At 53.6% G+C, this 26,534-nt stretch overlaps 1 protein-coding gene across 1 annotated transcript in view; it reads left to right on the top strand.

Annotated features, from left to right (window-relative positions):
• IGDCC3 (immunoglobulin superfamily DCC subclass member 3) overlaps positions 1 to 24,168 on the top strand; it is a 39,389-nt gene extending 15,221 nt beyond the window's left edge. The window contains exons 2-13 of the mRNA XM_027123754.1: positions 16,009 to 16,153; positions 16,517 to 16,647; positions 17,094 to 17,231; positions 18,534 to 18,692; positions 19,895 to 20,060; positions 20,327 to 20,574; positions 20,777 to 20,941; positions 21,513 to 21,704; positions 21,858 to 21,962; positions 22,413 to 22,551; positions 22,711 to 22,930; positions 23,207 to 24,168. Coding sequence (XP_026979555.1) covers positions 16,009 to 16,153; positions 16,517 to 16,647; positions 17,094 to 17,231; positions 18,534 to 18,692; positions 19,895 to 20,060; positions 20,327 to 20,574; positions 20,777 to 20,941; positions 21,513 to 21,704; positions 21,858 to 21,962; positions 22,413 to 22,551; positions 22,711 to 22,930; positions 23,207 to 23,407 — 2,009 coding nt within the window. The 3' untranslated portion in view covers positions 23,408 to 24,168. The remainder of the gene's footprint in view (positions 1 to 16,008; positions 16,154 to 16,516; positions 16,648 to 17,093; positions 17,232 to 18,533; positions 18,693 to 19,894; positions 20,061 to 20,326; positions 20,575 to 20,776; positions 20,942 to 21,512; positions 21,705 to 21,857; positions 21,963 to 22,412; positions 22,552 to 22,710; positions 22,931 to 23,206) is intronic.
• The last annotated feature ends 2,366 nt before the right edge of the window (positions 24,169 to 26,534 follow it).

The raw sequence follows: 26,534 nt of genomic DNA, 5'->3' as shown, positions 1-26,534 counted from the left end.
TTTCATGTATCACTGTTACAACCAGTGCTAGGTAATGTTAATGTGGTTGATCAGTCAAAAAAAGGAACCATTTTGGCTGCTGTTTAGTCCCTGAACAAGTGTTATGTGTTATCCATTCTTTAATTTTATTCTCTGATAAATGGATGGATGGATGGATGGTCCTGTTTCAGACTCTAGTTATGGGCTGCCCACAAAGGGCTTATAATCTAGTCGTGGTAACATGGACATTAGAACCTTAGAAAAGATTGCTGCCTCAGAAAGAGCTCTACTGTAATATGCATTGTAAGCGGTGCTAGCTAGCTAAGGGCTACTGGGTCAGCCCAACAGCCTACTGTTGATCTGAGCAACAGACCTTTTTATCACTTGAGAAGCCTGATAGAACATTGGATCTTATGTATGACATTCCTCCTTTAGGCAGAAATAGTCTAAGAGCCCATCAGAAGGGATTAGGAAGTACGTGCTCCCAGGAAAAGGATACTGGAACTGAAGGATATTAAAGCAGGTCAGTTCTCAAATCAGCACATCTCCAAGAGCATCTGTCCTATACCTACCTGCCTCTGAGCTGAGTACTCTGAGGGACAGAAAGATAAGACACCTCCTGATCTTGAAGGATGTAATCTCCTCTTCCCGCCCCACCAAAAAGCAACCTTACTTGGTGGTGACCGTGAAGAGAAGGCAGCCTGATAAGGCACAGAAACTGTTGAATGCATAAACAGTGTGATCATCAGCTTGTCCATGTGCATCGTGATTTCCTTTAGTGCTGATTTCTAAGCTGAGCCCCTCACATCCTTATACAGGAAAAAAAGGAAATGCCTGAGGCTAGTCTGGTTCCTGATAATGAGTCGGCTTCCATAGGCAAGTGGTTGGAACTCCAATCTTACCTTTCCATCCACCATTCTCATCGGGACCTTTCTTGAATCAAAACAGTGGCCTCCGTGCTTCCGGCATTACCTCCGAATCCTGAAACCTGGCTCTGCAGACCTTGGATAATTTGGACCTCCCCTTTCCAACCATTTCCCTCTTCCTCCCAGAAGAGGGAAATGGTTGGAAAGGGGAGGTCCAAATTATCCAAGGTGCCAGTCCTTTCCTCAGTCCAGGCTCCCCACAGCTCCCCATCTTCCTGCCCCTTCTTTTCAGGGTCTTGTTCCTCTCCTCACATCTCTCCCAGCCATTCTCTGAACTTCTCCAGCCCTTTCAGCTGGTGGCACACAGTTGAGCACTGAGGGATACAAATACCCGACTCCTCCGATTGTTCCATGTGTTCCCAACGAAATCTAATTAGGCTGTCGAAGGCAGGGCCGTGCCTGTTTTTTTGCTGTTTTTTTTTTTTTTTCTAAGTCGGGCACAGAACCGGGCGACTGCAGTAGGTGCCGCTAAGAATCTGCTGGTGGAGAGGGGAACCCCGGGCTGTCATGTGTCCGCCCGCTGGGCTTCCACGGGAGGCGGAGGGATTCTTTCCCGGGGAGACCGGACCTGCTTCCTCAGTTTCCCCGGGCCAGCCCGGTCCTCCCGGACCCGGGCCCAGCCGGGGAATTTGCCCCCGCCGGGGGGAGGGGGTGGCGGGAAATGGTGCCTCGCTCGCCCCAGCGACATCAAACCCTCGTTTGGCTTGCGAGGACAATGGCTGTCTTATTTTCTCCATTCGCCGCGCACAATGCCGGATTCTCTCATTCACCCGCGGCGGTGCGAGCGAGGTAATTAGCCAGCGCCATTCAGCGCGGACACTATTGCTATGCGGGGGGGCGAGGACGCCCGCGTCGGCGGGGATTAGCCGCGGGTCGGGGTGTGCAGCTGCGGCCACTTCAAAGGGGCCCGGCGGCCCGGCCGGCTGTGGGAACCGGCGCCGCCTCCCTCGGGAGCCGCGCCGCCGGCTCAGGCCCGGGCCCCGCGGACGGGACGCGGCCGGTCCTCCTCGTCCCGCAGCCGCCTGCCGCGCTCTCCTTCGGAGCAGGCCCGGCTCTGCGCGGGCCCCGAGCTCCGGCGGCCGTCGTCGCTCCCCATCACACTCCCACTTTCATCAGGACCTCAAGTGCTTTTTTCTTTGGAGTCCCGGGAGTCAAAGGGCAAAGAGAGGGAAGGTGGGGGAGGAGCGAGGGGGGGATGGGAGCTTGACACAAAGCGATGACCTTTGCGGAGTGGAGCAGATGGTCCCACTTACTCCTGCCGCCGAGCGAGCGGCTCTCAGGGCCCTGACCCCGCCCGGCAGCCGAATGCCTGCACTGGGGCCCCGCGGGGGCCGGGCTCCCACATGCTCCTCCACCCGCCCCGCCGCCCGCTCTGCGCCTGCTGGCATCGGAGTCACACTGCCTGGACTAGCCGGCCCCGTTGCTCGCGGGGGGTGTGGGGGGTGTGCAGGCGGGTGCTGGGCTGAGAATCTGCCCTCGTCGGATGCTGGAGCCCGAGGCGAGATCAGGGTTCTCGAGAACCTGCCAGGCCAGGAGTTCCCAATTCTGGCTGTGCATTATGAGGCAGCCTCCTGCGCTTTCACAGAAATATAGGTTCCAGGGCACCACGCCAGACCAAGGGAGTGGAGTCCGGAAATCTGCATTGTTACCCAGCACCCTAGGTTATTCTGATACACAGTCAAGTTTGAGAAGTGGGTAGCGGGTGCTTGGTCCAAGTCCTTCATTTCATTGAAGAAGTTGAGACTCAAGGAGAGGAAGTAACTTGCCCACCATAGGCAATGAATTGCGGTAGGGTGGGGACTTGGGTGGAAAAGAAGATAACGGGGAATGATCCCCAAGACCATATGATCCTTAAAGCCAGCATTCAGGACACAGTTAATGAGGACTTATTATCTACCTAGTATTTGTTCTAGGTGTTGGAGGTAGAAAGGTAAATTAGACTGTTCTGCGCCGGTAAGGGACTCATCGTAGGCTACTAGTAGGCGATTGATGTGTGAGCAACTGATTCTAATAAAGTCTGATAAGAGCTAGGAGAGAGGCACAAGGCAACACATTGGAGGCAGGAATTAATTCTGCCTCCTTTGGGGGATGTGGAAGGTGGGGTGCTAGTAGAGAAACTGGCAAAAGAGTTCCAGGCAAAGGGCACAGCAGAAGTAAAGGAATATAAGCATGACCATCTATGATATGTCTCGGGAAGGCAAACTTGTCTCACACAGTCAAAGTACAAATCACATGAAGAGAGAATTAGCTGCATTTGGAGCTCGAAATATGAATCAGGACCTAATAATGGAGACCTTGAATGCCATCCCAAGGAGAGTACCTTGATTCAAGGCAATGGAGAACCACCAAACATGTTTAATGATCATATTGGATATTCAGGAAGATAATTATGGCTTCAGGATGGAGGAAGAAGAGGAGGGAGAGAGCACTGGAAGTGGGAAGGCTGGAGAGGGGAAGCTATTACAGAAACAGTTGAGAGTGATGAGAGCCTGAGCCAAGGCAATGGGAGGGAAAAGGGAGGTTAGACCAGGATTTGGTGACCAGTTAGCTGTGGGGGAGAGGGAGACGGATGAGGCAGTGACACCTTGGTTTGTTTTAGCTTGGGTAGTTGGTGCGTGATGAGGTTGTTAATAAGAGGCACAGGAAAAGGGAGAGGTTAGGAGTGGGTGTGGTGATTCCTTTGAATTTAAGGGAAAGCTCTTTTTTTAATTGGAGTATAATGGCTTTACAACGTTGTGTGAGTTTCTGCTGTACAATGAAGTGAATCAGCTATACGTATACCTATATCCCCTCCCTCTTGGACCTCCCTCCCCCCCACAACTCCATCCCACCCATCTAGGTCATCACAGAGCACCGAGCTGAGCTCCCTGAGCTCTACAGCAGGTTCCCACTAGCTGTCTATTATACACATGATAGTGTATTTATGTCAAACCTAATCTCCCAATTCATCCCACCCTCTCCTTCCCCCGCTGTGTGTGTCCACAAGTCTGTTCTCTACATCTGTATCTCTATTCCTGCCCTGGAAATAAGTTAATCTGTACTATTTTTCTAGATTCCACATACATGTGTTAATATGCAATGTTTGTTTTTCTCTTTCTGACTTCACTCTGTATGACAGAATCTAGGTCCATCCACATCTCTACAAATGACCCAATTTTGTTCCTTTTTATGGCTAAGTCATAAATCACAGCAAGATCTTTTATGACCCACCGCCTAGAGTAATGAAAATAAAAACAAAAATAAGCAAATGGGACGTAATTAAACTTAAAAGCTTTTGCACAGCGAAGGAAACCATAAACAAGACAAAAAGACAACCCTCAGAATGGGAGAAAATATTTGCAAACGAAGCAACGGACAAAAGATTAATCTCCAAAACACACACAGCTCAGTATCAAAAAAAACAAACAACCCAATCAAAAAATGGGTAGAAGACCCAAATAGACATTTCACCAAAGAAGACATACAGATGGCCAAGAGGCCCATGAAAAGATGTTCAGCATCACTAATTATCAGAGAAATGCAAACCAAAACTACAGTGAGGGGCTTCCCTGGTGGCGCAGTGGTTGAGAGTCCGCCTGCCGATGCAGGGGACACGGGTTCGTGCCCCGGTCCGGGAGGATCCCACATGCCGCGGAGCGGCTGGGCCTGTGAGCCATGGCTGCTGAGCCTGCGCGTCCGGAGCCTGTGCTCTGCAACGGGAGAGGCCGCAAGAGTGAGAGGCCCACGTACCGCAAAAAAAAAAAAAGCTACAGTGAGGTATCACTTCACACTGGTCAGAAGGGCCATCATCAAAAAATCTCAGGGAAGGCTTTTGAAACCCTCTACGGACGATTCCTAGGGCTTTAGGAGACCTCCGACAACTAGAAGGCAGCAGTGGAGTTTCCCAAATAAGTCTACTTCCAAGAGTTGGTAGCCCTAACCAACCAAGAAGGTTCATGATCCTCCCATGGAATGTAGGCCTCCCTCTTCCCCCAAACTGATAAGGCTTCTTCTGGAGTGCTGTTGGGGTGGAGGATCTGCAGGCCTTAAACTATCGGGGTTCAGTGCTGAGCTGCCAGAGGTCCTGTAGAGCCATGAGAGGTGAATACAGCATCAGATCAAGGTTTGAGAATAGGAGAGGGTCCTTTCATGGGTGGAGAGCGACCATTTTACCTAGTGTTATCCTAGACTCTTAATGGTATGGACCTTCGAGATTCTCTTGTCTGTCCTCCTCCACTCCTCTATTTTACAGATGAGAAATCCAAGGTTGGAATTGAAGGGTCACATAGAGAATCTGTGACAGAGCCAGGCATGATCCCAGGTCACCTCTCCATTACCTAATGCCTGCTATATTAGTCCTACAAATCCTAATATATGGCTCTGGAAATTTGGGGGAAGTATCTGTTTTTGTTGAGTGGTCCTCATGGTCATGTGAAAGCAATTTACTTAATAGCTCCAGCCTGGGCCCCCTAACCAGACGCCCTTCCGGGAGGTGAGGGAGATCCGGTATCCTGACCAGAATGACGGAAGTTAAGGATGTTGTGGGCCCGGGCAGGTTTACATAAGGAAGATTGGTGACCTTGACACGGGCGGAGACATGCAGTCTATGGAGAGGGGCTCTGCTGGGCCTGGACATTTTCAAGTCTAAGGCAGAGAGAGATTCCCAAGTCGACTCCCTGACCCTGCACCCTTGGCTGGTGCCTGGAAGCACATGTGTCTCAAAGGCTACAACCGGATGAGACTTTATAACTTGTCCAACTCAACTACCCCATTTTACAGAGGAGGAAACAGAGGCCCAGAGAGGGGCTTTGGCTTTATCAAGATCCAGTTATTAAAAGGACTGAGTCAGTCACAGCTACCCTTCCCTTTAGCACATCCACCTTCCGTCTCCCCGCCCCCTACCCCCACTCACCCCATGGAAGCTGCTAGCATCTCACAATGCTTTGTCCTCCCCCTGCAAAACCAGGAAAATAAACTACTCTATTTTATAAGGGCCCAACAGGTGACAGGAGTAACCCTGCAGGCCCCATCCTTGCAGCTTGGTTTCCCGGTTTGCTGATCTGGAAATGTTCATGGAAGAGCTACCTGGAGACTAGCATCTGGGTTGTTTATTTACCTGTGTTAATAGAATTTAGGAAACATGTGTGGGCTCAGTGACCACTAGTGGGCTAATAACACCATCTTATCATGGTGCTTATCTGCATTAGTCACGCGCTATGAAACCTACCTCAAACCCTGGGGGAGTTCAGCTAAAGTGAAGCCTGCTGTGTCACGGGTGTCTCTGAATGTGCGTAGGCATGGTACTTTTAAGGGTCTGGGATGTTGTGCGCCTCTGTGATTTTCTGTGCCAGTGCTTGCAGGTATGGTTAGTCATGTCTGAGCAGCATTTGAGTGTGTGTGTGTGTGTGTGTGTCTCACAGCTGTGATGCAGGGAAAGAGCACTGGATTTAGAGTTAGACCCACTCTAAGTTCAAATGCTTGCTTTGGCATCATTAAATGTTAACGTGTGATCATCATTAAATGGCTGTGTGACCTTGGGCAAGTTACTTAACCTCTCTGCACCTCAGAAAAGCTAGTAATCCCTACCTCTCAGGGTTATACTGATATAATATCTTACCTTTGCCCATCATGGCTTCTGCAGGTTTCTGTTTTTCAGGACCACATTACTATGATAGTACCTAAGACCCTGGCTCTGGTGCTTTCACCTTTCTGATATTTCTAGGAGCTTGGGTAGAAAACCTAAGGACAGGGCCTGTGGGATGAAGGGAATTTACTTCAGGAGTGCCAGAACATTCTCTCAGACACATCAGTAAGTATCTGTTGAATGAATGCTTAGAGTTAATTCAGTGGGTGTGCTGTGTAAATAGGACAGAGGACTGTATTTCCCAAACCAGGACACATCCTGTGACTCATTGCCTGATACGTGGGATGAAAATTAGGGCGAAATATTTGAAGTTGGGACTGCTTTTGAAAACCTAGCAGTGGGGGAGGCAGGGTGGTCACGTGGGGTGGGTGATACTCCTCCCCCTTTCCCCTCCCCTGAATGTGTAGGGTCCACACTGACAGCAGCAGGGCACACCCACCCAGTGGTACATCCAGTATGCCGCATCGGGCAGGCATACCACCTGTGTTCCACAGCACACTCTCCCCCAGGCACACTTCACTCCCTCCACGGTGGGCTGGAGGCAGGGGAGGGAAGGGGAGCACAAGACTTGATCTGAGGAAGAACCGGAGCCTCTGAATTGTGGGCTGAATAATTAAAAGTAGGGCTTTGAGAGGTTTTATTCTCCTTGGGTTGTAAAAGCCCAGCCCAGAGGCTGCGGAGAGCCCCAGATTGCCCCTCCTGCAGCTGTGCCTTGGGTCTTACCATCCGTTGGAATCGAAGATCAGACCATAAAGGTTCGATGCTCACCAGCCTACAGTGGGCCAACAGCTGGATGCAAGGACTTTCCCAAGCTGAGTCTGGCCCCCCACTGTCCCCCACCTCCCCCCACCCCATTTGTCAGAGGTGGCTGCCAGGAGGGAGGGGAGAGACGTGGATTTATGGCTGCTGACTTGAAAGACAAAGTTGCCTTTTGTGTTAGAATTGGGGTTGGGCGGGGAGTGGTGAGCTGGTGGTGGTGTGGGAGGGTGGGAGGGAGGGGCTGGGGTTCAGAGGCCCAAGGCAGGGGGTAAGGGGCTTGAAGAGGGAGACAAAAGGTTCCAGAGGCTTCTCAGAGCAGGGTCACCAGGCAAAGGCCCAGATGAATCAATCACCCCCAGCAAAGCTGAACAGGGCCTCTGAGCCATCGCAGTCTTCTGGGGATGTTTGTAAGCTCCAGACACCATCTACCCACACCCATCCAACACCCAAACCCCACACAGTGCCTCCCTCCCGCCCCCCGCAAAAAACACCTACTCTTTGGATTCAGAACCTTAATTCAACTCTCAGACTTCCCTTTGGAGAGCCAGGGAAGTAAATACACGTCTTCTAAGTTCATACTTTCCTCAACTCCAAATGTCATCAGCCAATCAACGTAGGGGATCTTCCCTAACGGAGCCAAAGTCATGGGCAAGGTGGGGACCCAGATATTGGAGAGACTGGGACAGAGTGTTGGAGAGGCTAAGCCTGGCCCAGAGAACCCTGATGACAAAACCAATATCCCACCGGGACTGTGGCAAGTTGCCAGCCTCCCTAGGACTCAGGGTTCTCTGCCGTCACCTCTTTCCTTCCCATGCGCATTTAGAGAGGACATTTACAAGTGCTCTGCAGAGTTTAAAGAGCATGTGGACTTGGCTGGCCTCCTCGCCCTCCAGGAGTCACTCTGCCTGGTGGGTCTGGGTGGAGGCCAGAGTAGCCATCGGGTGCCTGAGTTCAGCAGGTGCTTTAACTACACCTTGGAGAGCCACATCCATCCCCCGGAATGAGCCTGGCCAATAAAGGCATGAGTTTATGGGCTTCATAAACATTTTACTAGAGAAATCAAGGCCTCAATTACCCAATGGCTTCTTCCAAGTGACAGCTCACCTACTGGGGCCTCTGTGAAGCCCCCAGGCAGAAGTGAAATACAAGCCAAGCTCTGGTTTATACCAGGCTGCCCCCTTCCCCCTGCACTGACCCTCTCACCATTCAGGCCTTGCAGATTCTGTCTTTACTCAGTTCTCCAGAGGGCTCTGCCACTAGCTCTCTGAGCTTTTGCCTCTCCATGGGACTACGGCTACCCTCTTGGAGTAGATGGCCACCCAACCCCAATCCTACCGTGCTCTTCCATAACCTCTCAGCACCTTTTAACTCAAGATTCTACTATTTTCCCCTCAACAATCACTGGCAAGTATTTGCTATTTTTCAAGGACTGTGCCAAGCACTGTACAAATAAATCTCATTGATTCCTGCCAGTGCAGCGGCTCTAGCAACATGAGCTATTGTCATCCCAATTTCATAAGTGAGAAAATAGAGGTTCTGAGAGACTAACTTGTCCAAGGTCACAGAGCTAAGAGTGGCGGAGGTGAGTCTTGTACCCAGTTCTGTCTGATTCCAGAGCCTGTACCATTAACCTCTTCACTGCATTGCTCCCTCAAAATGCTCTCAGCAAGTATTTATTTCCCCACCAGAAGTAGAAATCGTGCTGTGTGAGGCCTTCTCTGCCATGCAGTGTGACAGCCTTAGGATGCGATCAAATGCGGGCCTTGTCAGCAGTCTCTGAGTCCATGTGGCCAGGAGAGGAGGGATCTGCTAGGGGCAAAGCTGGGCTAGTGATGAAGATGGAGAAGAAAGGGGGCTTTCTGGCGGGGCGGCAAGAGAGAGGGAGCAAGACAGAAAGCAGCTGTGGGTCTGAGGCCTTGCCTTGGGTGTGGACCAGTGCTGTCCAAAAGGATTTTCTGTGATGATGGAAGTATTTTATTGGTGCTGTCCCATAAGGTAGCCTATAGCCACTTGTGGCTATTGAACACTTGAAAGGTAGCTAGGGAGCCAGAGGAACTGAATTTTTAATTTAATTTAAGTGGCCACATGTAGCTAGTGGCTGTCATATTGGACAACACAAGGATGCTCACTACAGATGATGGCTGAAATCTGCTCCAGGTCCCCTGCTGGTGTAAGGCCCTTTGGGTTCATACCATCCCCAGGGTCTTCAGGCTTAAGGCATCTGAACATCATTTCACATCACAAGTGGCTGAAGGAATTAAGGGTGTTTCCCCTCAGAAGATGTTTCTCAGGGAACAACCCAGACCTCAAGTATTTGAAGATCTGTTGTGTGAAGAACAAAATTGGTCGTGTCTTCTAGAGCAGGACTGTCCAACGGGAGTATAATGCAAACCACGTAGGTAACTTTAAGTTTTCTAATAGTCACATTTACAAAAAAAGTAAAAAAAAGAAACAAGTGAAGTTAATTTTAATAATAAATTTATTTTACTTAATATATACAAAATATTATCCCAACATGTAATCATTATTTTAAAATTATTAATACTTTTTACATTTTTTGAACTGTCTTTAAAATCCAAAATATTATCATTTCAGCTTGTTAGCAATATTTTAAGTTATTAACTATTATCAAAATTATTATTTTTCCAACTTTTAAAAAATATTTATTCATTCATTCATTTATTTTTGGCTGCATCGGGTCTTAGTTGCGGCACCAGGATCTTTCATTGCGGCTCACAGGCTCTTCCTTGCGGTGTGCAGACTTCTCTCTAGTTGTGGCATGTGGGCTCCAGAGTGCATGGGCTCTGTAGTTTGCGGCCTGCGGGCTCTCTAGTTGTGGTGCATGGGCTCAGTAGTTGCAGCGCACCGGCTCAGTTGCCCCACGGCATGTGGGATCTTTGTTCCCTGACCAGGGATTGAACCTGCGTCCCCTGCATTGGAAGGTGGATTCTTAACCACTGGATCACCCGGGAAGTCCCTCCAACTTTTTAATTGTGGTAAAATACACATAACATAAAGTTTACTGTCTTAACCATTTTTTTTGTCTTAACCATTTTTAAGTGTGCAGTTCAGTGGCATTAAGTACCTTCATATTATTGTGCAAACCGTCACCACCATCCGTCTCCAGAATTCTTTTCATCTCCCAAAAGTAAAACTCTATTCCCGTTACACGGTAACTCCCTATTCCTCTCTCCCCACCAGCCTGTGGCAACCACCATTCTATTTTCTGTCTCTATGAATCTGCCTACTCTAGGTGCCTCATATAAGTGGAATCATACAGTATTTGTCTTTCTGTGACTGACTTATTTCACTTAGCATAATGTCCATAAAGTTCATCCACATTGTAGTATGTGTCAGAATTTCCTTCCTTTATTAAGGCTGAGTAATATTCCATTGTATGTATAAACACATTTTATTTCTCCATTCACCTGTTGATGGACACTTGGACTGCTTTCACCTTTTAGCTATTGTGAATAAGGCTGCTATGAATGTGGCTGTACAAATATCTCTTCGAGACCCTTAATTCTTGTGGGTATATACCCAGAAGTGGAACTGCTGGATTGTGGTTTTATTTTTAAGTTTTTGAGGAACCTCCATACTGTTCTCCATAGTGGCTGCACCAATTTACATTCCCACCGACAGTGCACAAGGGTTCCAATTTCTCCACATGCTTGTCAACACTTGCTATTTTCTGTTGTTTTTTGTTATTGCTCTGGTAGTAGCCATCCCAATGGGTGTGATGTGGCCTCTCATTATGGTTTTGATTTGCATTTCCCCAATGCTTAGTGTCTTTTTATCTTGTACTAAATCTTCGAAATCCAGTGTGTATTTTACACTTACAGCCCAACTCAATCTGGACTGGTCACATTTCTAGTGCTTAATAGCTGGCTACTTACTTTATTAAAAAATGAGATTCTCAAGGGGGAAGTTGGGGCATTGGGTGGAAGCATATGGGATTCAGCTGTGCCTCTGGTAGAAGGAAAAACATTACAATCATCTGAGCTGCGTGAGGAGGAACCGGGCGTTCGGGGTGTCCCTGGTCCTTGGCAGGGATGGATACAAGGAAGGGGACTTTGGATGGCCTTTGGAAGAGTCTGCAGGTCGTGGTTATTCCTCTTGAATGGCAGTATGAGTGGGGGCAGTCGGTGCCTCAGACCTCCAGTGCCGCTGGCTTCTGCAAAGGCTGTGTTTTGAACTCTCCATCCCAGCAAGCCCACTGATCTCTTTGTCATCACACACCAGATAGGAGTCTGGCTGTAGCCAAAGGGTTGGAGGCTGGGCTTGGGGTATGCTGCCGGCTTCCTTCCCAGCACTCTGCCCCGACCCTTCCTGCCCCTGCAGCGTCCCCTTGGAGCCTGTCTAATCAGATCCAGGCCTGACCTCGCCAGAGGTCGTGGACCAGGAGGAAAGTTCCCCTCCCCTCCCTGAGCCGCTCTAGATCTGGCTCTCAGGAGACTCCCCTCCCCTCGGGTGATTTATAGGGGTGTCCAGGAGCCATTTCCTGCTGGTTTCTGCTCCCTTCCAGCCCGGTGGGTTGCTGGGCTGTCTCTGTGAACCCTCTTTCCCCACGGCCTAGCTGTACCCCTGGCAAGGACAGGGAGCGGCTGGGAGATTCCTTCTCAGACTGTTTGAGGACAAAGGTGCTTTCTTCTTCCTTTCTCCATAATGACCCCCAAGCAGGCCTCTGTCCTCCCTGTCACTCTCTCTGGTCCTCACACAGGAGGGGCCTCCCAACACGGCCCCCTCCCATAACCCAGCTTGAAGTGAGGAACCCGAAACAGCTCCTACCCGACCAACAGGTGTGAGCAGGAAGGTAAAGCATCGTTAGCCGCAAGCCACAGCACCACCTTCATGTCCACCAGCCCCATACACAGTGCTACCCACACTGGCCACAAATAGTGCCTCCACAGTGGCTAAGAACCCGCCTGCCAATGCAGGGGACACAGGTTCGAACCCTGGTCCGGGAAGATCCCACATGCTGCAGAGCAACTAAGCCCGTGCACCACAACTACTGAGCCTGCGCTCTAGAGCCCGTGAGCCACGACTACTGAGCCCGCGTGCTACAACCGCTGAAGCCCGCACACCTAGAGCCTGTGCTCTGCAACAAGAGAAGCCACCGCAACGAGAAGCCCGCACACTGCAACAAAGAGTAGCCCCCGCTCGCCGCAACTAGAGAAAGCCTGTGTGCAGCAACGAAGACCCAACGCAGCCAAAAATAAATAAATAAAATAAAAATTTTAAATAATAATAATAAAAAACTATTGACAAATAGTGCCTCCAGCCACTGTGCCCACCACTGTCAACCACACAGTGGCCTCCAGAATGACTTGCTCAGAGGTCAGCGTTTTCTGAGGTCCAGTCCTCAGCCCCACGTCCTCATGGTTGCCCAGGGACCCTCTCCCAGAGAGACACGATGAGGGACAGCTGGCTCCATGGCCTGCTCGTACAAGCCAGTGCAAAACAGACACGTAAACCAAACGTGTTTCCCCTCTGAGAGATCGGAGATCTAAGTGGCCCTGAGAAATTTTCTCCCCTGACTTCCTAAAGAAGTCAGCAGTGAACTCAGAGTGAGTGGACAAACTCGGAGTGAGCTCAGCTGAGTGTGGACAAAGGCCTGTACAGGAAGGCGGCAGGAGTCTGACGTGGGAGGCCCTGCAGAGTACCTGTTCACCCCTTCATCTGTGGAGGAAAGGACCAGCGCTCCTATTATGGGAGGCAGGGTTCCCAGAGATGGGCCATCATGTATACTTTAAGCTCTAGGCAACATCCCTTTAGCAACTAACTTGTAGCAAAAGCAATAGAATACAAAGGTTAAAGAAAAAGAAACAGATCCAACATGGAGTCAGGTTTGTTCTTCCCTTTTATACCCTGACACTGCCTGCCCACGGTCTCACTGCAATCCCCCAGGACACCGAAGGGATATACAGGGCTGACCCAAGGGTTGAGTAGGGGTGGGAAGAAGGGGAGGGAAGAAGGAGCCTCAGATAAAGAGGACCACACCCTCCTATTGCACCCCCTCCCCCGGACCACACTGCCTAACCAGCTGGGCTCCGAGGGACGGGACAGAAAAACCTTCTTGGGGGCTCACTGTCGTCCCTGCAACTTGTCACACAGTGCCAACTCACAGCCAGTGAGAAGAGGCTGGCCCAGCCTGCAGTCTGCCCTGGGGTCACCTGTCCTTGGAGAGTGAAAAATTTGCTGGAGACACCCCAGCAGAGGGCTTGGGGCATGGAACTTCTGATTTGGGGCCAGTAGAGCCACCAACTGGGCCTGGGTCTCAGTTTCCCTTTCATAAAATGAATGTGTTGGCTTTACATGCGTGGTTTTCAAGCACTTTTAAAAGCAAAGCTACCTTTCAAATGAAATGTTTGGCAGAACTGCAGTTAAGTAAAGCTGATAGAGAGGTTTTGCAAGGTGCTGCTCTGATGGAGGGGAGATGTGAAGCCCTGGGTGGGGAGGGGCCCCAGGTGCATCCCAGGGGCCCCTGGGGACCCCTCGGACTCTGTTGTACAGTGTGAAGATGATCAGACTGGCTCCTTAACTACCACCCCTTCCTGCTCGAGCATTCCTCTGCAGCATCACATTCAACCCATGCTTCTTCATTGTTTAGTTTTAGGGGGAGAAAGAAGCTAGAGGCCAAACTTTCTCCATCCAGTGCGCCCTGATGAGAAGCAGCCCTTTCCCTTGCATCTCTCCTCAGGCCAGCTCCTAGCTCTAGGCGCCTCCAGGGAGCCCAGAATGGGGGCTAGAAACACAAAAGGATTCGGGTTCCTTAATGAGGAGGCATCTGTAGTCAGCAGAGCCATTAGTCCCCGCCCCAAGTCCCTGGGGGGCTGCAGGCTCCTCTCCAGCTGGAGTGAGGAGGGGGCAGGCAGCTCCCCAGCTCCTGAAGGGCAGGGCTGGGTGGGTGGGGCATAGACAGCTGACCCAGGAGCCGGGGTGCCCTCTCCGCTCGCTAGCCCTGCCTCCAGCCCTGCGCTCCTAGAGGTTGAGGCCTGGAAGCAGTAGAGGGGCCCTACCAGTGCCTCAGCCCCCTGCCCCAAACCTCTGGGCTGACCTGCAGGCCCTTGGCCAAACACAGCCTTTGGCCTGAGCCTGGGCAGGCTGACCTCACAGTGCTCCCTGGGGATCATCTCACTGAGCCTGATGGGGACACCAGCTGGGGCGCTTGCCCCCATCTCCCGCTCCTAGGGCCCCAAGGTGCCCTTTGTAAGGACTATACCTACACAGGGACATGTGTGATTGATTACCTACACAGAACCAGAATCACACACCAGCCACAGGAGCTGAGGGATACAACCCCTCCCCCATTCACATCCAGCTTGGACACTCACACCACATACACAGAGGCAACCATGTCCTCCCAGCGAGCACAGCTCTGCACACACGTGCAAGGACGCGCTCACACCCATCAGCCATACTCCCAGGAGGCCCTGAAGGAGGAGGAGGCTGGGCTGGGGATTTTTATGCATGTTTATATTTAATGAACCACATGCAAATGAGATGGAGAATGTGCCACAAAAGAGTCAGCCCCCAGAGACTCTGGGAAGAAGGGCACAAAGGCTCGGCCTTTCTGAGCTGCCCTGGAGTCCTGAACAGACCGGTAGATTGAGGGGGCCTGAGACGGGGTGTGCCCACCCGCACCAGGGAGTCAGAGCAGGGACCAGGACAAACTCCAGCGTCCCTGCTGCTGTGGGGAGAGGGAGGGCTTCTTCTGGGAGGGGACAACTGTCCCAGTTGATGGAGTGTTGGAGGGGAGGGGCTGCCTGCCTGGACAGATGGTGAGCCTCCTTCCTGCACTTGAAGCAAAGTGGATTTTAATGAAATCACAGCCCTGGTGCTGAAGCTGGGAACCCATGTGGGAGGGGCCCCTTCCCTGGGCTTTACAGGTTGGGGAGTAAGGATGGATGGGAGTGAGGGTGGGCAGGAACACTTCACCGGCCTAAAAGGGGGTGGGGGGCGTGCACCACGGCCCCTCCCATGATCAGAGCTCAAGCAGTTCAGATCCCCAAAAGGTGGGAAGGCAGCCCCTGAATATTTATGGCACATTGAAATGTAGATTGGTAGGTCTGACTGTCTTCTAAGAGGCTTGTCACCTTGGATGGTACACCACCTTCTTGGGGTGCATTGAGAAGCTGCAGAAGAACTGGGGATAAGGGGGTGATGATGAAGGGCAAAGAAAGCCACTGGGTGCTGGTAACCAGGCTCTAACGACCAGTGTCCCTGCTGGGTGACACTGGACTAATCGCTTCCCCTCTCTGTTTCCTATTCTGTAAAACGTACAGCATAATACTTAGCACTTGCATACCTTACAGGGAGTTTATAAAAATAAATCCGAAAGCCGCTGTAAAAGTGGGGAGCAGGCCGTGGGAGCAAGGCTTTTCTCTGACTAGGCTTCGTGGGTCCGCAGCCCAAGATTTCCATGTTAGAGGTTTATCCAAGAATTTGTCCAGACCTTTCTCAAAGTGTCCCAGCCCGGCCTATACCATCCCTTAGGGGGAGATGTTTCCCACAGGTAGGAGGCAGGGTAAGTGCCGATGTACCCCCAGCAAGCTGTGCCCTGCACCTGCCAGCTCAGCTTGGGGGAAGACACCCTGTGCCCTGAGCCGGGTGAGCTCCAGGGCTCCAGGACACAGACCCGAGGCCCCCCATGCCCTCTCCCATCCCCTCTGCACCTCAGCAGTGTGCCTTCCCCATATACATTTCCTTTTCTTTCTCCAGCCATGTCCGACTTCCACGTGCACCCTCAGGCCACCGTGGGTGAGGAGGGCGGTGTGGCCCGCTTCCAGTGCCAAATCCATGGGCTTCCCAAACCCCTGATCACCTGGGAGAAGAACAGAGTCCCCATTGATACAGACAATGAGAGGTGAGCCCCGGGTGGGGAAGGTGGAGGGATGACCAAGAGGCAGGCCAGTCCAGTGTCTGGGCCTTGAAGTAGGCCTGCCTGCGGCCTCCAGGGTGGTGTTTCTGCAACTTTGTTGAGGCTGAGTATCTGTGTGGTTTGTGGGCCCAGATTCAACACTTGAATGCACGCGAAGATCTGTGTGTGATGGTTGTCGAGGCTGGAATCGCAGGTGCATCCACCTGTGAGAGTCCCGTAGTGTGTCTGTGATGACAAAAGTGACATTGGGGTAGTGGCCGGGTCCTGGGCTGTGTCCGTGATGCTGAGTCACCCTGTGGCCAGTGGTGCTTGTGCTTGCTTATGGCTGACCGTGCCCTCCCGCCACAGGTACACACTGCTGCCCAAGGGGGTCCTGCAGATCACAGGCCTTCAGGCTGAGGACAGCGGCGTCTTCCACTGTGTGGCCTCCAATGTCGCCAGTGTCCGGGTCAGCCATGGGGCCAGCCTCACTGTGTCAGGTGAGGGTCCTTGGCCCTGTCTCGTTCTTCTCCCCACCCTCCAATCAGTCCCTCTTCAACTGAGCCCCAGAGCCTGGACAGCCAAGTGCATACAGAGCACCTTGTGAGCACAAAGTTCTGTGCTCTTCAGGGTGAGGGTTCAGGAGGCGTTCGAGGTCCCTCCCTGGCTCAGTTCTCCTTGAGGAAGCCCACCCTCTGCTTATGGGTGGTTGGGTGAGGGTGGCTCTCCCACCGCTGGAGGCCCTGCGGGGCCTGACCGCAGAGATGAGTGTGAGCAACGTCCTGGGGCTGCTGGCTTCTCCTCTCTACGCATGGGACCCAGCTTCTGGGCTGGAGCTTGTCTCCCACCCACCATGTCCTAGGCCGTGCATTGGGGGTGGGTGGGTGTGGTGAGGAGGTGGGAAGGGTCCCAGCTAAAGTGAAGAAATATGGCATCTTCCTCCCAGGCTCGGGCTCTGGGGCCTACAAGGAGCCTACGATCCTCGTGGGGCCTGAGAACCTCACCCTGACTGTGCACCAGACCGCCGTGCTCGAGTGTGTCGCCACGGGCAACCCGCGCCCCATTGTGTCCTGGAGCCGCCTGGGTGAGCCCCATCCTGCAGCCCCTGCCTCTCCCACCCCTGGGAGGGCCAGTCTCTTCATCCAGCTCCAGGGGGAACTTGGAATCCTGTTTGTTCTCCGTGGGGGTCCGTTCTCCTCGAGGCCTGGGGAGGGGGTGGGTTCCCCTCTCCTTGGCAGGACCAGGGAGGTCCGCCTGCCCACTGCATTCTCCCTCCCTCTGTGCAGATGGCTTAGCTCCCCAGGTTACCTCGTCCAGTCCTGGCAGTCCTGCGCCAGCTCCCCTCCCCCATGCTCCCCTCACTCTGGGCATCTCCATCGGGCCCTCCAGAACCCCTCTGCAGCTCTCAGCACCCCTAGTCTCTTTCCGGTCGGACTCATCTCTGCCATCTACACCCTGGCCATCCTCCCCAGTGATGCGATCCCAAACCCCTCAAAATCTCAGCCAGTTGTCACATCCTCTCTCTGGACCCCCCAGTCTCTAACCTGGCCCCCTAAATCCCCAGCCTAAATCCCTAGGCAGCTGAAGGAGAGAAATGAAAGGGTGCAGATGGGCCCACATTGTCTGAGTGGAAAGGTCACTGGGGGAAGGAGAGTCTGGAGGGGATGGGGTGGGGTCGCATTCACAAGGAGACTGTGCCACATTGTAGCAGCTGAGTGATCGGGAAGGAGGGGGCAGCAGGCAGGATAATGGAGTAGATTTCACCACTTCAGGGACTGAATGGGGAGCTGTCTCCTCGCATTCTGACTGTGCTAATCTGATCCTGGGTGGGGGGAGGGCCCGGGGACTGGGAGAGGCTGGAAAGAGTGGCCTCACCATTAGGAGGAGCCCATAGGCCCTGCAAGGACCATCTGGTGCAACATTTCCCAAAGTGAAATCTGCAAGGGGAAAGAATGGCTTGGTGGTCTAACAAGTTTGGGAAACAGTAAACCAGATCCCTTTGCTACAGGACTTCTCAGAGCCTTTATATTAACGCGCATTGTGACAGTCAAGGAGAAGAATGGATATCTGACCAAGGAACTTTTTTCAGGAGAGACACATCAAGCTGGGAAATGTCCATGTAACCCAAACCCCTTACTTTCCTGTTTGAGAAACTGAGGGGAGGGGACTTGAAGGTCACCAGTGAGGCAGTGACAGTGTTAGGATCAGGAGCCAGTTCTCTCCTGCTGGGTGAGAGTTTTCTGTGCTGCTCTGGCCGCCTCCACAATGCCATGTTGCTCAGAGGGAAGAGTCAAAGACAGGGGCTCCCTGGAAGATTGATGGTGGCCGATTCCAAGTTTGGACATTCCTGCACACCTACCTCCCTGACCCTCCCCTTCCCCTTCAGATGGTCGCCCCATTGGGGTGGAGGGCATACAGGTGCTGGGCACGGGGAACCTCATCATCTCAGACGTGACCGTCCAGCACTCGGGCGTCTACGTCTGTGCAGCCAACAGGCCCGGCACCCGGGTGAGGAGGACGGCACAGGGCCGGCTGGTGGTGCAAGGTACGGACCTCCCCGCCCCACATTCCCTGCCTCATCGACATCCCTGGCCCAAGCCCAGTGCCGTGTACTCACCCACTTTCCTATCCTTGCCCTAACCTTGCCCCTGCTCCCTCTCCAGGGCCCCAGCCCAGGCCAAAGGCAGCAGCTCTGTGTCTCTCCCCCTCCCCCAGGAATGTGTATGTTGGGAATGCGAGGACATTCTTGGTCATCTGCCCCTCCAGGTGCCATCGCCACCCCCCCCAGTCATTTCCACTTTGTCATCTCAGCTGGTCTCCCCCACCTGTGTCACCCCCATGTGTCCCTCCCTCCACGTGCTGTTCTCATTCACACGTGTGGCACTTCCACGCTCACACCTGCCTGCACACTCTCAGTGTGTTTGTCATTTCACACTATCACACCCCAGCTCCTGACACACACACACACACACACACACACACACACACACAGAGCCGGCCTCCACTCCCATGGTATGTGGGGCCTCTGCAGCTGACCAGCTCATTCTGTCCATCCTCCTGCCCTGGGGCTAAACTGTCTCCGTGAACCGGCTTGGAGTCCCATTCTCAGGGGTTTTCTGTGGTTGTTCCCTCCCAGAGAGGTGGGAGAGAGGGGAGTTAGGAACTTAAATGCCCATTTGTTTAGCGTTCCGTGTGCTGTTAATCTGTCCAAATGGAAGTGATGGAGCATTTCATTTCTCTGGTGTTAATGGAAGTTTGAGGCTTGGGATTGGAGGAGAGTGGAATTGAATGTAGGGGTGAGGGGGGCCGGTCCTGAGGGCTCATCCGTCTCCCCGTCATTACCGGCCTTCGGCCTTAGAGGTGCAGCCAAACCTATTAGCACATTTATTTATTTAACAATTTCCTGAACAGGGAGCTCAGCTTGATTGCTTTCGGATACAAATGTCAGTCTTTTAAACAGTCATTAAAATGGAGTCCTCTCTTGGGTCTGCCTCTCTGGGGTGGAGGGACGCGAGGGCTGCCACCATCTCCCAGAGGCTAGGCTGGGGGAGGAGGGTGGGCCCCACCTGGAGGATTCTCCCCGGGGCAGGGTGGGTGTGTATGTCCCCTACCCACTTGTTCCCTGCAGACCTCTGGCCCTACCCTCTTCCCCTTCCTCAGCCCTTCACTCACAGCTGTCCCCTCCCTGTACACCTGACCCCTCGTGACCCTTATGCTTCTTTGTGCCCGCCCCCGCCCCAACCCCAGCCCCAGCAGAGTTTGTCCAGCACCCCCAGTCCATCTCCAGGCCGGCTGGGACCACAGCCATGTTCACCTGCCAGGCCCAGGGTGAGCCACCCCCTCATGTGACGTGGTTGAAGAATGGACAGGTGCTGGGGCCAGGAGGCCACGTCCGGCTCAAGAATAACAACAGGCACGTGTGTGGTGGGTGTGCCGGCGTGAGGCCCAGATGGTAGGAGGCTGTGCACCTCCTACCAGGGAAGAACACTAAACTGGGGGTCTGGAGACTTGGGTTTGAGTCGTCCCAGGTCTGCCCCTAACTTGCTGAGAGATCTCAGACAAGCCTATTGTCTTCTGGAGGGGCTCAGTTTCTCCATCTTTCAAATGGGGAGATTTGGCCAACCTCCAAGGGATACTCCGGAAGGAGCAGGGGATCTGAGGCTCTCCCTCCCCCTGCAGCACCCTGACCATTTCTGGAATCGGCCCTGAAGATGAGGCCATCTACCAGTGTATGGCCGAGAACAGCGCTGGCTCCTCTCAGGCCAGCGCCAGGCTGACTGTGCTGTGGGCCGAGGGCCTGCCCGGGCCCCCCGTCAACGTGCAGGCGGTCTCTGTGTCGTCCACTGAGGTCCGCGTGTCCTGGACCGAGCCCCTGGTCAACACCAAGGAGATCATCGGCTATGTCCTGCATATCAGGAAGGCTGCTGGTGGGTGGGGCCCAGGAGGGCAAGGCTGCCTCTGCATCCCCTCCCTCTTACTCACTGTTTCTCATCCCCCTCGATCCCACACGTGCTGACGCAACACCTTCCCTCTTTCTCCCGGCTGCACCCTGGCTGCCCTCATTTCACCAGTGTGGGTAGGATTCCCTCATACCCCTTTAATCCCCTGCCCTACCCTTGGCCTCCCCAGACCCACCAGAGCTGGAGTATCAGGAAGCAGTCAGCAAGAGCACCTTTCAGCACCTGGTGAGCGACCTGGAGCCCTCCACTGCCTACAGCTTCTACATCAAAGCTTACACACCCCGGGGGGCCAGCTCAGCCTCTGCCCCCACCCTGGCCAGCACTCTAGGTGAAGGTGAGGTCTGGGTGTGGAGCACAAAACCACAGACACTCAGGGTATTAGGACAGAACCCCTGTGCACCGTTGTTCAGGTTGTGCACTGCACAGAGTGCTTCGCCCTGAGGCTGAGTCGGGGCTGGGTCTACTTGGAGGAAGGGGTGTCCTTTTCTTTTTTCCTTTTTTTAAAAAACCTGACAACACTTTATTTCTGATTTTTTCTTTTTGGTTGTACTGTGTCTTCATTGCTGTGCACAGGCTTCAGTAGTTGTGGCATGCAGTCTCAGTAGTTGTGGCACACGGGCTTAGTTGCTCTGCGGCATGTGGGATCTTCCCGGACCAGGGATCGAACCCGTGTCCCCTGCATTGGCAGGCGGATTCTTAGCCAATGGACCACCAGGGAAGTCCCAGGGGTGTTGTTTTCTAATTCACGTAAAGGTGCTATTTAAGCAAGCAGAGGCCCTGGGTTAGAGGTCAGAGAGCGGTCAGGCTCTGGGTGGGGGGGCGGTGTCTGGGTCATTGGTAGCAGGTGGAAGGGTAGAGCTTCAACCACCAAGTCCTCACATCTCGGCCTCCTTTTCCGCCCACAGCCCCTGCCCCACCCCCACTGTCAGTGCGAGTCCTGGGCAGCTCCACCCTGCAGCTGCTGTGGGAGCCCTGGCCCCGGCTGGCCCAGCACGAGGGCGGCTTCAAGCTGTTTTACCGCCCAGCAAGCAAGGCCTCCTTCACCGGCCCCATCCTGCTGCCTGGAACTGTCTCCTCTTACAACCTCAGCCAGCTCGGTGAGGCGGACACGGCTGGGGCTTGGGGAGCTGGGCGGGGGTGTGGTGCCTGGTGCCAGGAGGTGGTTCACAGAGGTCTTCTCCAGTTCACCCTGCGGACAGCCGCCTGGTGGGGCCGGGGGAGGTCCCTCAGCATCCTGGCTTTCCCCCCAGACCCCACTGCAGTGTATGAGGTGAAGCTGCTCGCTTACAACCAGCATGGGGATGGCAATGCCACAGTCCGCTTCGTGTCTTTGAGGGGAGCATCTGAGAGGACAGGTGAGGGCTGGGGATGGGGTCTGGCTAAAGACTGGCCTTCAGGAAGAGAGGCTGAGGGAGGAGGGGAGCAGGCATCCAGGGAAGGCAGGAGGGTAGAACAGTACATGCAGCCCTGGAGAACAAGGCTTAGACCTGAGTTTGCTGTTTGGCTGTGTGACCTTGGGCAAGTTACTTAACCTCTCTGAGCCCCAGTTTTCTCCTTCATAAAACAGGGATAGTAATACCCGCTTTATAGAACTGTCTGGAGGGTGAAATGGTCCATGTAAAGTGTTATTCCCAGTATTTGGCACAAAGTTAGTGCTCAGTAACTGGTAAAAAAACCCTAAAGGTTGGGCTGGGGTCCCATTAACGAGGACAACTCATATGTCGAGCAGCCGAGGGAGAAGTAACCCTCAAGGGCTGGGTGTCTGGGAGCCACAGCCCCCAACCTGCCGCTGCTTCCACCCCCAGCCCTGAGCCCACCATGTGACTGCCGGAAGGAGGAGGCCACCAACCAGACGTCTACCACAGGCATCGTCATTGGCATCCACATCGGGGTCACCTGCATCATCTTCTGTGTCCTCTTCCTCTTATTCGGCCAAAGGGGCAGGTGGGTCCTGGGCCAGGGAGAGGGGGCTGGGCCAGCATGGGGTAGACAGGCCTGGAGCCGGAAAACCGCAGGGGAGGCAGGGTTTGGGGCCCATTGTCTCCATCCTTTTGTTCTTGCTCCTCCCACATCCCTCCCCCTAACTCTTGGCTCACCCCCTAGGGTCCTCTTGTGTAAGGATGTAGAAAACCAGCTCTCCCCTCCTCAGGGCCCCCGGAGCCAGAGGGACCCTGGCATCCTGGCACTGAATGGGGCGGGACAGGGAGAGCGGGGCCAGCTGGGCCGAGATGGGAAACATGTGGACATGAAGGAACTGGAGCAGCTATTTCCCCGAGCGGGGGCCGTGGGGCAGCCCGACCCCAGACCTAACCCCAGACCCACGGTGAGTGCCCCGCCTTCCCCCGAGCCAACCCCCTCCTTCAGGCTCCACCCTCCTCACCTTGGTCACAAGCCTTGGTCACCGGCCTCCGCCAAGCTGCAGGGCTTCTCCAGGCACAAGACTGGCAGCTGGTGCTTCTCTCTGTGCCCCCGGGTCAGGCAGGGAAGCCTGGAGACTGAACCCCCGAGTGGGATTGGCTCCAGAGCCTGACTCCCTGGCTGGGGGCTCACGAGCCTGTGGCCCTCCTGTTGACGCCTGTGTGACTGGCCCTTTCCCCAGCAGGACCCCGAGGCCCCTACCCTGTGTGAGGAGACCCAGTTCTCCATGCTGCCGCTTCAGGGGTTCGGGCTCCTGGAGGAGATGACGTCTGAGGCCAAGGCCCCCTGTGTAGGCCCCCTCGCTGCCCTGCCACCCCAGGACACGGGCCCCGGCCTCCTGAGTGAAGGACCAGCCGCCCTGCCAGCTCGCTCGGGACAGTAGCCAGTGTCCAGGAGGCTCTGGAGGGAGCAACCCCCCATTCTCAGGTCAAAGGCAAGATTTCTCCTGTCATGTGGGATTCGGATGGGGGCTTCCCAGCATTTCTGTCCTGACTGCTCCTCTGATTGTCAAGACTTACAGTAGCCTTGGCAAGGGACACCCTGCAAGGACCCGGAGGGGTTCCTGCGGGAGCCCCTCCCTTGGGCCAAGGCCCCCCCCCCCCAACCTCTGCCTGGTACCCACATGACTTGGAACTGAACTAACGTTTTTCTTTAAAAAAAGAACAAACTTAAAATTTAAAAAAAAAAAAAAGGGAAAGAGAAGAGAGAGAAAGGTGAATTCGACTCCAAACATGTGCCCCTGCTGTGGCTGGGCCCCTGACACTGTCACCCTCCACGACTTGTTTTCTCAGGATGGATTTTTGCTGTTTTGGCTCTCAGCACCTACCTCAGCCGGCATGAATGTCCTCAGGGGAGTGGGGCCGTGGCCTCAGCCCCCCCGCCCCACAGAGCCCCGAATGTACTCCTACCTCGAGCCCCTTGAGGGGCACCCCCTCTCCCTCCCCACATTGTTGTCCAGAGTTTAGGAAAAAAAAAAAAAAGGAAAAAAAAAAGCACTTCCCCATTTCCAGGTGTGAAAGAAAATGTCTACCTCGAGGCTCGCTGGCTCCCGGGCCTGTGCTGTATCATTGGACCCTCCCTCCTGACTCCTCACCAAGTGTGGGCTTCTCGGGGCCTGCAGAAAGAAAGATGGAATTGGTCAAAGAAAATGTGAAAAAAAAGCCAAAAATAAGAGGAGAATTTGTTCCTGGGAACAAAAACTAGCCATTTCCCAGCACGCTCCCAGTGCTCTGTCTTGTCTGCCTGTCCACTCCCATTTTGACCCTCTCCACCAACTCATCCTTGACTGGGACCCCCAGGACCCTCTCTGCACGTGGGCCTTGGGAAGGTGGGCTGTCACCCCACAGCCTGCCTCCTGTCCTGCCCACAGAGCCGCTGGAACAGACGGGCCTCCGGAATGTACTGTGTGTGTGTGCAAGGGGGGGTCCCCAGCCCACTGTCCCTTGGGACACTGCCAGCTGGACCCAGCCCCTGGACAGTGGAACAACCGATGTCAGCAGATGTGGCCGGAAGCTATTTTTCTATAAGGTGTGTTTAAGGATTTATGTTCTTGTGACTTCTTGTTTCTCTTTTCTGTTGTGTTGTTCTTTGAAAGACTTAAAGGTGAAGAAAAAAAAAAAAAAGGAAACAAATACCTATTTTTGGTTACACTCAGAAACATTTTTTTAAATAGCAGAAAGAAAACTTTTTTTAAAAGGAAAAAAATGTGCATTCCTTAAGTATGAGATTAGACCATAAAGTCCCTGACCCCCCCCAACCCTCTAGGGACCCCCGCCCCCAACTTTAGTGAATTAGCTGAAGAAGGTACACTTGGTGGTGTTTTCCTGGAAGACTGCGGTTTCATCTGTGTGGACTCGGGGAAGGTTATCGTCCCTTCTCCCCAGTACTGGGCCTGAGCCCAGGGCACCTCAGACCTCCCAGGCAGTGCCCCTTGGTCCCTGCAGCGACTTCTCTGCACCTCCTTTCATCCTGGAACCCCCTCTCCCAAGGAAAGTGTGGGTCTGGGGGAGGGGGGCCACCTGGCCTGTCTTGGGTTTTATCACACTCATTTTGACTGAATAAAAGTCCTGTTGCCAAAGTGGATCTTGGGTGTTTTGGTGGCTGTGTCAGGCCCTGGGGGAGGGGTGGGAGTGCTGGGATTAGGGGAGCCAGGGTGGTGAGCCAGGTGGACCCTGACAGGGTCAGAGCCCGTGGGGATAACAGCAGACCCCGGGGTACTACTTACAGGCACCGTGCATGCAGGGTCTTCTCCACAGGCGGGGAGGCTGCCTAGGTCCTCACAACCCCCTGGGAGGTCGATGTTCTAGTTATCATCATCTCCTCTTACAGATGATGAAACCGAGAAGGGATAAGAGAAAGGAAGGAAACATCCTGAATCTCACACTGCCAGTCTCAGCAGGATCAGAGTTTGTGTCCGGGCCAGGTCGCCAGGTTCCAGAGTCTGCAATTCTGACCACTGCTTGTGCCTCCTTAGCTGGCAGTGAGGGATCCGAGACCAGTCCTTCGGCCCTATAGTGACAGACCACCAGTATTGAGCCAGCTGCTGGGCGGGGCTATATGCTTTTCATGCACTGTCTATGAGAAAGGACTGTTTTCCTCCCCATCCTGAAGTTGAGGAAACTGGGGCTCTGACTGGGTGACTGTCTTCAGAGCACACAGCCAGACCCCTGGCCAGCCCTCTTTATTCCTCCCTGTTCTCTCTTCAGTCCAGGCTCCTGAAGCCAGGTATCTGAGGCTGCCAAGGCTGAGGATAGACCACGAGAGACTTGGCTTAAAGGTGTTGTGCTGACAAAGATCAGGAGGTCTCAGCGGGCCTCGAGCTTAGTAAGAGGCAATGGTGTAATGCAACTGCTTAGACGGTCAGTGTCCCCTCTGCTGCTGAAATGGAAAGCCAGGGCTCACCCCTGGGAGGCTCTGCAAGTCTGGAGGGTGGGATTCTATACCCAGAGGCATCGTTTGAGAGGATAGTGGTTTGCAAGCTGGGTTCTCCAGCTCTGGCTAGGGGCCTGGGGGAGCCTCCCTGCCCCCCCTCACCTAGAGCAGCTCTATTTTTACCTGTCTTAACATGTTAGACTCCACGTGAGATTTCATTTGAAAACAGGATACTGCTCCTAAAAGAAACATTTGAAAGCCCCTGGAAGAGGCCAGAAGGGGTGGTTGGGGTCGATGTCAGACCAAAAACAGTGATGGCGCTGTGGATGCTGAGCTGAGAAGGAGAATCCTGAGACCGCCATGGTACCTGTCCAAAGTGTTGGGGGAAGCGGTTGATTGATTTTCCCAGAGGAAAGAACTAAGTCCACATGTAGACATAATACCTCACCTTTCTTTACACAGAGCTCCACAAACACAGAAATTGTTCATCAACCTAAGCCATCCAAGGACCACCTGGGGAGGTGATGGGTTGTCATGTGGTGGAGCAGACAGTGAGTGGATGGGAGAGCAGACCAGGTAACTTCCAGTGCCCCTGTCCCTCCAGAGTCCAAGATGGTAGTACCTCCCCCAGGGAGGGA

Source organism: Aethalodelphis obliquidens, unplaced genomic scaffold (genome assembly GCF_003676395.1).
Source record: "Aethalodelphis obliquidens isolate GAN/ISIS:26980383/991018 unplaced genomic scaffold, ASM367639v1 scaffold26, whole genome shotgun sequence".
In the NCBI taxonomy this organism is placed as follows: domain Eukaryota; kingdom Metazoa; phylum Chordata; class Mammalia; order Artiodactyla; family Delphinidae; genus Aethalodelphis; species Aethalodelphis obliquidens.
Note: the sequence above shows the minus strand (reverse complement) of the source record. Positions and strands in the feature narration are given on the sequence as shown.